At 39.6% G+C, this 11,430-nt stretch overlaps 1 protein-coding gene across 1 annotated transcript; it reads left to right on the top strand.

Annotated features, from left to right (window-relative positions):
• The first annotated feature begins 455 nt into the window (after positions 1 to 455).
• On the top strand, positions 456 to 10,859 carry polr3h (polymerase (RNA) III (DNA directed) polypeptide H). Its single transcript, XM_061749753.1, has 6 exons — positions 456 to 864; positions 4,412 to 4,508; positions 5,263 to 5,349; positions 6,964 to 7,027; positions 7,122 to 7,353; positions 9,246 to 10,859. Exons 1-6 carry the CDS (start codon positions 754 to 756, stop codon positions 9,294 to 9,296), a joined length of 642 nt encoding a protein of 213 aa, XP_061605737.1. The 5' UTR covers positions 456 to 753; the 3' UTR covers positions 9,297 to 10,859.
• Positions 10,860 to 11,430: the final 571 nt, after the last annotated feature.

Raw genomic sequence — 11,430 nt, 5'->3', positions numbered from 1 at the left:
GTGGCTTTGGCTCAGTAGGTAGATCAGGTTTGAATCCTTGCTACAACTGTCCGCATGTCGAAGTCTCCTTGGGCAAGACACTGAACCCTAATTTGCTCCCAGTGGGCCTGGCAGTGCCTTGCATGGTAGCAGTCGCCCATTGGTTTATGAATGTGTGTGTGAATGTGAGGCTTTGTGAAGCACTTTGGCCACTGTGATGGTGTAGATAAAGCACTATATAAGGGCATTTCATTTACCATTTATTTTCCCTAAGATATCAAATAAACAATTTGTTTTAATGCATCTCAAGATTCAATAATATTAACCTTGCTGGTTGCTCTCCTTTTCCGAAGAGCATTGACGTCCGTATTACTGCGGGCTTTTATTTTGAAGGTGGCTTTCGCCGCGAGTTGGCGATTTATTACCGTAATGGCCAGTATGAACAAAATTAGGGGCGGCTGTTTTTACTGCTACTTTACGAGTGGAGGCTGGCTTGACCGCAGTTTAATGTATATGTCTGTACCTTTAAATTGCTTGACGACACGTCGTAAACCGACCGGCACTGTCGTGAGAACCACATGGCAGCAACATGTTTACCACTGTGAAGCTGTAACGACAATTTTCCCAAAGCGGTTTTTTATTTTTATTTGTTTGGGGGGTGGGATTCTTAAGTTAGATGCGTTTGGTAGATAAAACGTATCGTTCCTCAGTTCTCATATGTAGCGCGCATATCGCGCTTTGCATTGGGTTGCGTCGCGTGCTCCAGTCTGCACCATGTTTGTGTTGGTGGAGATGGTGGACACAGTCAGGATCCCTCCGTGGAACTTTCAAAGACAGCTCAACGAGGCTGTGTCCGAGGAGCTGAACAAAAAACTGGCCAATAAGGTGAGTCTGCGTTTCTTCGTGCTCAATCTTTGCTTGCTTGTTATTTTTTTTTTAGACATTGGGTGAGGCTCCTTGAGTCTCCTAGCAGAGACTCTTCTGTCACACAACACACCTAACGCCTTCCTTCACCCGTTCCAACCTGCTTGGACCCGTTTCTTCACTTCCTGACCACACTCACCGTTGCTGTGGACGGTTGACCAAGTATTTAAAGTCCTCCACCCTTGCTATCTCTTCTCCCTGTAGCCTCACTCTTCCCCCTCCACTCTTCTCATTCATGTACATATTTTCTGTCTTACTTTTGTTTTTATTCAATTATTTCAATATTTATTTCAAGTTTTATTTATTTCAATATTCATTTCAGTTTTCAATATTTAATTCTGTATTTAACTTTGGCACTCCTATAAATTTCAGTATTTGTTTCACCATTTAATTTTGGCACTCTTATAAATTCAAAATTTCACTTGAATTTTGGCACGCCTATAAATATTGAAAGAGTAATTAAACATTACATAATTACAAAGATGTAAGTAGTTAAACACGTTCTTAGATCAAACATTGTGATCTGCAGTGAAAAGCAGGTAGCAGGTGGAGGAGCAGTTAGAAAGGTGGAGGCATGCATTGGAAAGGAGAGGAATGACAATTAGCCGCAGTAAAATAGAATAATATGTGCATGAATAAGAGGGCTGAAGGGGGGGATAGTGAGGCTACAGGGAGAAGAGAGAGCAAGGGTGGAGGACTTTAAATACTTGGGGTCAACAGTCCGGAGCAAACTTGCAGCTCACTCTTCAATATTTGATGCCCGCGTTACTTTTAGTGATATTTTACTTTTTATCGAAGGCTTGCTATCTTATAAAAAATTATGAAAGAATATAAGCCTTATACTTTACCAAATATGCAAATACATGTACCGTATGGAGACATTTCGCCGTCTGAATGATTTAACTCTTACGTGTATTCGTCACGAGACTTGTAGACTTTCGTTTAAATCTTTTGTGTAGGCCGAAATTAAAAGTTGTTTATCAAATATGTCCCCTCAGTCAGGCCACGTGGACGGATTTGGAATAGATTTGTCCATGTAACTTCGTATTTAAGGAAAGTCCTGGGTGTCGCTGCTGCACAGAAGCTTTGCTGTATAGCTTTCCTTTGCATCAGCTGGCCCAAACTTGCATACTGTGAATAAAAAGCCACGAAAACGAGGTTTCTCAGCCACTGTTATATGGAAGTGGTAGCTCTTTTGCCACTCAATGTAATGCACAAATATTACGTCACAATAACATTTTGCGAACGCTCCCCTACAGGTGAGCTGAATTTAACCGTTAAATTCAAAACATTTTTTCAACGTTTTAGTACTTTATGCACAGGTGTTTGATCCGTCAATCGACCAATACATTTCCAAAGATGGCTACTTCTATGCCTCTCTGTGACTCATCCAGTCTCTCAGTATCTCGTTGCAACCTCTGCTGATGCTACTGTGTGACACTATAAGCTCAGAAGCCACTTCCCTCTCTGCGAACATCCTGTTTGAAGCCTTGCATGGGCAAAGTATAGTTTATCAATTGTTGGGTAGTCTTGGTCTCGTGGCGTCAAGACGTGAACAGCGTGATTAAAAAGAACTGTTTAAATACCAATTCTAATTAAACCAGGAAATGTATTGGTCAAGTCAATTTTATTAAAATACTTCACAACAGATGTTATCTCAAGGAACCTTACACATTGAGCAGGTCAAGAACCACACTACTTGTACATTTAAAGAAAATCAACTGAACCCCACCCACATGAGCTTGCACTTAGCAAGGAAGAACCCACTTCTAAGGAAGGAACCTCCAACAGAACCCAGGCTCTGGGGGCAAGCGTCGGTCTGGTCTGACTGGGTTGGGGCGTAGTCCCATGACGACAGCAACGACTACAGTTGATTCATGTGGGTCATTCCACTGAGGTGGTAGACAATTTGTGACATGTAGGAAAACATTTAAGAACTTGAATCATTTTGTTGAAAATATGTTAGGAAAAATTTATTTGAAGTATAGCATTTACATTTAGGGGTTCATGGGATAAAAACATACATAGTTTACTTAATATGACCATTATTTGACCAGTGATGACTTGTAACACTGACTCTAGATATGAACATGGAACGCCCTTTATTGTATGAAAACCTTGGGAATTTTTCACACAAATACTAGGATTAGAGTAGGTTCACAAACCAATTTATGTCCAACTTGTTAATGCACCGCAAAGTATCGAGTAAAACATTTACTTAGGGCAAATATAGATGTGTGTAACATTGACTAAAAATACAACATGGAAAATGAAGGACCTCAATACTAACTGGTATAAGTGAATGAATTCAGTGGATATCAGAACTGAATATTTCAATATCAGTTTCCTTACTTGGTATGATACCCTTCACAGTTAGACCATCACCTTGAAGTTTGGCAAGAGGCCTTTATAGTCGGAACCGAATCCAAGTTTAATAATAAGGATTAAAGTATGCGCGTAATCATAACCACATCCTCAACACTGCTGTGACTCGTCAAAATTACCAGCGAGTCAGCAGTGCAGTCAGGAGACGTGCACTAGCGATAGAAAACGGTCAAAATTCACCAATCATTTCTCCTTCAACGAATCAAACAAGAAACCATCTAGTTCTAGACTAACTCGCTTTTCATCATTGCTAGTAACTTGACCGTTTGAGATCGAAGCTTGTAACATTTTGACATCATTTTCTTGAAAACACTTACCAGGTTCTACCGGCCCCTCAATGTTCCCATCAAGCTCAAATGCTGCCGTATGGTTCTGGGTGATCGGTGTCGCAAAAATAGTCGACCGTTTTTGTTATTTTGTCCAAGGCGCTCGAACGAAAATATGACCGACACTTAAAAGTCTAAGTCAATATTGTCTCCTACTCCTTCTGAAACAATTGATTGATCCTTCTATGATTATTTTTGGAGATTATTGCATCAATTCCACATAGCCGTCGTAAAATGGTCGTTGTTTGTTTACAGTTATGAAATTGAGTGGCCGCTCGCTCGTAACGCGTTTTGACCGACAAAGTTACGAGCACGATGCCTATTTCTAATAAGTGCCTCTAAGAAATCTCGCCGTGGAATGTCATGAACTTCTGTTGAGTGGTAGGCGCAGTCTACTGATTACTGACGATACTGTTGTGTGTTAATATTTGATGCCTTTTAATGTATTTTGCTATTAATAATTGCTCGTAACATTTCACCACATCTGTGGAATGACCCATGTATCAAACACCTGTTGTTAATTTTGCCATTCGGCGTCTTTTTCGAGAAAAGAAAGTTGTGTAAAAAGTATTGAAATATTGAACAGTCGGACGTGCATTCAAAAGTTCATAAAAGTCAAATTAAGTTCACCTGTAAAGGTTATTTCGCATTTTCGCAATCATCTAGAAATTTCACCTGAAAGTTGAATTTCCTTAACTTTTTGTGAGTAGTGTAACTTTTTGGTTCATCTAAGAAAAACTGCATCATGACAAGTGAAGCAATTTTTGCTCAGTGGTGGTTCTCTCTCCCTACCTTAGGTGGTCTACAATGTCGGTCTATGTATCTGCTTGTATGACATCACGAAACTGGAGGATTCGTACATTTTCCCAGGGGATGGTGCTTCACACACAAAAGGTAGGATGAGGCGGTAGCTTGACTGTTATTGCTGCATCACATTGTGCACTACCTATGACACTACCTCCTTGTTCACTCCTTTTAACCTAAAATTAATTCAATTATGGCTTTTTATTTGCGCGTTCAGTCTGTCCTTAAGTGAATTTTAGGATAAGTCAAAAAATGAATTTAATTGCAAAAACCATGTTTCACTCTGTCCTGAGAGCTTCTCCGGGTATATAATTACATGAATGTGGTTTGACGTTGCAATATGACAGCAGTGCTAGTTATTTTGAGTGGGAAAAGTATCTTTTGAAAATCTTGTTGAAACCATATATCAAGGGGCGTAGCACCAGATTATGCACCCCCAATACAGAAACTTCATGGAGGGCCCCCTCCGAAATATTTTGTCAATGGGGAGTGCGCCCTGTGTCGGACAGCTGGGGGTCCCCCAGATGGTCAGGGCCCCTTGACAGTGCCAAGTTTTTACCCTCTGTTCGACGCCCCTGTGTACATCGCAATATTTAAATGCTTGTATGGTAGGTAGTTCCAGTAGCATTACGGCATTTGATTTTACCATCGATTAAATAAACCAGTTGTTATACTTTTGTTTTTGTACTTTTATCTAACAATATAAAGTAAAGCAAAAAAGTTAATAGGAAAATTAGTAAGGCAGTAATCTCTGAAGAGATTAGAACATAAAATGAAATTGTATGTTTATGCAAGTTATTAATTCCTTTGAACAACTTTACCTTGAGCCCCTTTTTCCTGTCAGTTCATTTCAGGTATGTTGTTTTTCACCCGTTTCTGGACGAGATACTGGTCGGCAAGATCAAGTACTGCAGTCAGGAGGGTGTTCATGGTAAGATCCCTTAATTTTCTAGAATTTATTCTGCACATATTTATTTCCCCCTCAATATGTCCAATGGAAATTACCAGCACAACTTATTTAAAGGCTGTTGCATACACACATTTGTGAGCGCAGAGGTTCCTGAAGTTCGGCCTCACTCACAATCTCTGTTTGGATTTTTTGCAAAGGCGTTCGATGGGGTTGAGGTTAGCGCTACAAGGTTCTTCCACACCAAACTCGTTCAACCATACCTTTTTTGGACCTTGCTTTGTGCACTGGGTCGTACTGCAGTCATGCTGGAACAGAAAAGAGCCTTATCCAAACTGTTTCCACAAAGTTGGAAGTATTATTATTATAACTGAATTTTTCAATGTCTTGTTGGGATGGAAATTCGGAAGAAACTAAGGAATCTAGCCCAACCTCTGTTTAAAGGGGACATATTTTGCCCAACCAACTTTTTCTAGTGTTTGGGATGTAATATTGTCTGTTTTGTGCCTCAGTAAACATGCGAAATATGAATTAATCCACAAGTTCTCGATGTTTTTCTGCCTAGAGGCCTGAAATCAGGTCATTCGAATTTCAAGCTTATCTACGTCACTAGCGAAGATCTCCACCTACCTCTCCGCTCCCAAACTAGCGCTGTCAACATCACAAACGTGTGGGTTTCTTACACAGAGGCAACCAATCAAAGGAAAGGGGGCGTTTTTAGCCAAATATGGACAAAGCAAATACAAAACTGGGTCAAACAGAAGTAGCTGTCAGAGGGGCCTTTTCTGGACAAAACCGAGGTGTTTTTTTAAAATGAAATTGACACTTCTATATTGAGTCCATGTTAGAGTGTCCCTCTATGGCGGTCTAAATAGCCAGAATACGTCCTTCCTTTAATTAATTGAACTGTGTTTCAATACATTCTCTTTTGTATGGTATACTGACTCTAATTCCTTCACATTAACACAAAATGTAAACAAAAACGCTACTTGTGGAACAGTAGGATTAAGATGGGGTTGATTTGGTCAAGCCTGCTGAGTGGGGCGAAGGCATGACCAATTGACCCATACTTAATCCAACTGTTACACTTAGGAATATACGTTGCCGAAATGCGTACGGCAGGGAAAAACATGAATGTGGCTCAAGCTTTTTCAGAAAAGAGCTGCAAATTTTGAGCAATATGGCACCGTAGGTGTGCTCAAAATCACTCGGTAGACACTCGTTTCTCGGGTGTTACCTTTTCGAATCACTCGACTGTTGTGTATCCAGCCAGTGCTATATCAGGATACGAATGCAGGAGAAGCTTGGTCATAGGCTTTCCTTTTAAGTATCTGCTCCTGCTGATGCTTTTTTGTTTTGTTTTATTTTACCGCAAATGTGAGCTGCACTTTTTGGATCTGGATACAGTTACAACTGTGAGTGGGTGAACGTGGAACAGGCACACGTGCAGAGTGTCCCGACTGGTACTCACTTAGTTTTACTACCCTAATTGTGAATAACATCTTTCGTAAAAAAGTTGTGGTATGCTACAGAGTCAAACACATGTAGCGAAAAATCATCCAAAAGCTCACATCCTGCTTCCAACATCGGATGGTATATATATTGCTGAACACTGACAGTGACGTTTCTATTTCGCAGTGACCATGGGCTTCTTTGATGACATTCTCATCCCGCCAGAGTCTCTTCAGCAACCCACTAAATTGTATCCTCTCAAATATGACTTTACATTGTCTTTTGGCATGTTATTGTAATAGATTCATAGTGTTGGCTCTAGTCTTCCTTAGTCATAGCTCAAGCGATGAAGCTGAGCAAGTTTGGCTTTGGGAGTATGAGACTGATGAGGGAGCACATGACCTCTACATGGACCAGGGAGAGGAGATCCGTTTTCGAGTGGCGGATGAGATATTTGTGGATACTTCACCAACGGGCCCTACCACTGACGCGCCACCCGCCCAACCTGGGCAGGCGACGGCACCACCACCTGCACAAGATACCGGCGAGAAGAAAGATGCGCCATATACTCTGATAGTAAGATCTGCTATTGCTGGAGTGCATTGTCATAGTACTAACTGAGACTATTTTAAACTTCACATGTTACAAAAAAGTTGATACCCGAGGTCCACTTTTGGCTGTTGCACTCGGTTCCTGTCAGGACCGCAAGGTAGTGTAGTAGACCATAAATAGATCCTATAGACAATTTGGGCCTTATTTACTAAAGGTTTTATGCATACAAAAATGCATACAGATATGGAAGCTGATCTACCAACTGGGAGTACCCAAAATGGCATCTGCCAACGCGTTAAATTGCCATGCAGGTCATTTTGCACGACTGTGAGGAGTATATGATAATAGATAAGCACACACGCAATGTGATTTATCAAACTTAAAATTAATTGCATAGGCTGATTTTGCTCCTGAGTCAAAAGGCATGTGCAAACGGCACAGCTATGTGTAGCAATAAGTAATGAGGCGGCGACAGAGAGAAGTAACCTATTCCACATAAACCGTTTTTTTTTTTTTTTTTTTTTAAATTCCAAAAACAAACATTGCAACATATCCTCTCTTCAGCAATGCAATTTTAGAGTTTCTGCATGATCTAATGATAATCACCATTGCAAAAAAACTCCTATCAACTCTGCATTTCCTTGCTTGTGGGGCATTTCATCGCACTGACAACTGTCTAGTGCTGGCCTCTCCAACAGCAGTTTTTCCAGGTGTGCAATGCCAAGTTTTAAATGCAAGCTTATGCAGAATAGGCACTTAGGGTGAGTTCAATAAAAAAAAAAAAAAAAGCTTTTATGAGGTTGCTGGCTTTACCAAAATTATTGAACTGATATTTATTTTCCACAACTCAATCATGTTTGTCTTCCACTAACACTTCCAATTCAATCACTTCAAACTTTATTTTGTGCTGATAGTGCTTGTAGTGCTCTCAAACGTTCTGTGGTGAAAAAGTATTGGTGCTACATAACGTGCAAAACCTTTAAAACACTGTATCCCCCACCATTTTTACACCTGTTGCCAACAGGACAAGCAATCTGTTGAGTGAGTAAACACGCAATTTACACACCTACTGTTTGGGATCTTAGTAAATTGGGCCCCTAGTGTCTTCAATTAACCTAACATGCATGTTCTGGAAATGTGGAAGTAAACCGGAGTACCTGGGGAAAAAACCCACACAAGCACGGACAGAGAGGCAGACCTACTAATCACTGTGCTGCGTATAGATATACTTGATCTATCCTGTGAAGGAAATTAATCATAGCAGCAATAGTCAGAATATATATTGTTCATAACATTGCATGTACTTAACACGTTTATTAGACCACCAAACGATTCAGATTCTAAAACTTTGATTACTGGTATGTAAGTTTTATCCCACAGCTATCTTAAGCATTATTGGTAATTACCATAATCATTTTATTTTTCTGTAATGTTTAATATTTCAGAATGTAGAACTTAGCCAGGGGAAATCGCTAGTGGTGCTGGAGGATTGATGACAGTTAATTTTACTGCTTAAAAATAAAACTAATACTACAGTTGCCTTCATACTTCAATATTGCACAGACTATTAAATACAACTGCGCTTCAAAATAATACAGTATTTTAAAGGTAGCAAAGTGTTGTACAAGGGAAGCCCATTTTTTCTCACTTATTTTAACCTGTGATCAATTACCAATGAGACATTGACGAGTGTAATGCCGTTGCAAGCTATAGTCGATGTAGTAGTGTAATTCCCAAATACTAAATTCATTCCTCTTTTGTCAGTTTCAAAACAAACATTGTATTTGTAAAGCCAGAATTTTTGATTGACTTTTTGTACCCAATGTTGTGGCCAATGAGTGCATGTTAAAATATTTAGAACAGCATACCATAACTAAATAAACACAGTAACTGACCTGCTACGTTTCTTGTCTTAGGGGACCATTTGTGAGCCAGGACTGGGGCTGCTATCATGGTGGAACAATTAGCAGGAGGAAGAGGAGAACATTGGACAATCATCGTTTGTCAGGAAGACCTTGTGTCTGGATCAAAACTTGATTTTCGAGACTAAAAATAGACATTGGTGACAGAAAAAACTGAGGTGTCGTGCTGAGGAAAGATCATTTGGGTAATACCCACTGAAAAAGACTTGGAAGCATGGTGTTTATTATGTGTTAATATGTCATATAATGACAATGATCCATGAGTAAGCTCTTTTATTTGGTAGATTTCACATTGGACAGCATTTGCCTAATCAATGATAAATGAGTCATGAAGTAAAGTAAGTTGAATAAGTATAATTTATTTACCATAATAGCATTACTAAAAGTGTGATTGTCACAAGCAAACCCTAAATCATATTTTTTACTCTTTCATGTTGGATTTAAACAAAAGATTAGAATGAATAAGGCCCACCACACACCGAGCGAAGCAGCCGAGCCCATATGAACGGCCATGCAATTTGCGGGGTTTGTAAACTAGTTCTCTTTATTGACACTATATAAATTAAACTGATTTAATTAGATAAATGAATAAAAATGGATTATTTTACAGATCACATGTATTCTCATTTTAAAATCTATTTATTATTAAGGTAAATTAACAAATTCTTCATTAAAAATAAAACATCGTGAAATCTTTTATTAATAGTCACCAATCCATCCGTCCATTTTCCGTACCATTGTCCTCATTAGGGTTGCAGGCATGCTGCGCCCTATCCCGTCTGACGAATCAGATTAAACAACAGCCGGGCCGCTGTGCTCTGCCCTTCCCTGAATTAAACTGGTCCCAGTCTGATCTGCAGCATGTCTACCATAATTTAATAGAACAAAATTAGTGAAGATACATGATTTCTACATCAATTACTTGCAATCCTGTGGAACTATTTTTCTTACACCATTCCAGTTAACAGCCGTTTAACTTTTCTCACAGGATGACACATCATTGCACAAAATTTGCACAGATGTCAGCGCAAGTCTGCGGTGTGAGCGATTCGAGATACTGTATATGGCTGGTGAATGTAATAAAGATATATGAACTGAGTATGAAACGCAATACCTTTCGAACATAAATTAATCAGGGAGTGCCAGCATACCATTTTAGATGATATGATAGGACCTTTTTGTGTCTTAATATCGATGGGATCGCGGGGAAACGGACAAGCCATGCTTGCCTCCAATGGGAGGAGACCGGTACAAAGTCAGGATTTAATAGGGGCACGGAGTCTGTTACCGCGATGACTGAGTCGGAATTCCTCTCACCTGACTCTTTGGAATGGATTGATCAGGCTTTCCTTCATTTTAGGGTTAACTTCCTCAGTTTTCACATAACCTGCATGCTTGAATACCACACCCATACCTTTCTTAACTGGAAAGGTTTCAAATACCCAAGACCCATGTGGTGCTATGGCGTCCATCACGATGATAACATCTCCAGGCATGAAACCTTTTTTTTTTCTTTTGTCCATTTTTGACGCTTTCGCAGTCATGTTAATACTCTCAAATCCATAATTTCCAAAAGAGGTCAGAGACGTATTAAACGTGTTTCTTCCATCTTCTGGTATAAAGATCTGTTTTGTCCAAAAGTCTTGGTTGGAGAATTGTTTTTCCGTTCATGAGTAACAAGTGGTTAGGTGTTACAGTTTCAAGGTCATTGGGGTCCTCTGACAATTTTGTGACGGGGCGATCATTGAGCCTGGCTTCTGCTCCATGTAACACTGTGTAATGCAAAATAACTCATCCTCTTCAATATGAGGGGACCCTGCCGCAAAGAGGAATGGGTGAAACGGCCCAAAAATAGATGTGCAAAGCTTGTGGCATCATACTCGAACAGAGTTGAGGCTGTCATTGCTGCCAAAGGTGCATCAACAAAGTAGTGAGCAAAGGCTGTGAATACTTATGTACATGTGAGTTGTTTTATTTTTTATACATTTGAAAAATGTCCAAAAACTTTTTTTCACGTCGTCATTATGGGGTGTTGTGTGAAGGATGTTGAACAAAAAAAAAAAATGTATTCCATTTGGGGATGAGGCTGTAATATAACAAAATGTGAAATGCTGTGAATACTTTCCGGATGGACTTTACATACACATTTTTAAAATAATACTTGGCTATATTTATAATT

Source organism: Phyllopteryx taeniolatus, chromosome 16, assembly GCF_024500385.1.
Source record: "Phyllopteryx taeniolatus isolate TA_2022b chromosome 16, UOR_Ptae_1.2, whole genome shotgun sequence".
NCBI classification, from domain to species: Eukaryota; Metazoa; Chordata; class Actinopteri; order Syngnathiformes; family Syngnathidae; genus Phyllopteryx; species Phyllopteryx taeniolatus.
Note: the sequence above shows the minus strand (reverse complement) of the source record. Positions and strands in the feature narration are given on the sequence as shown.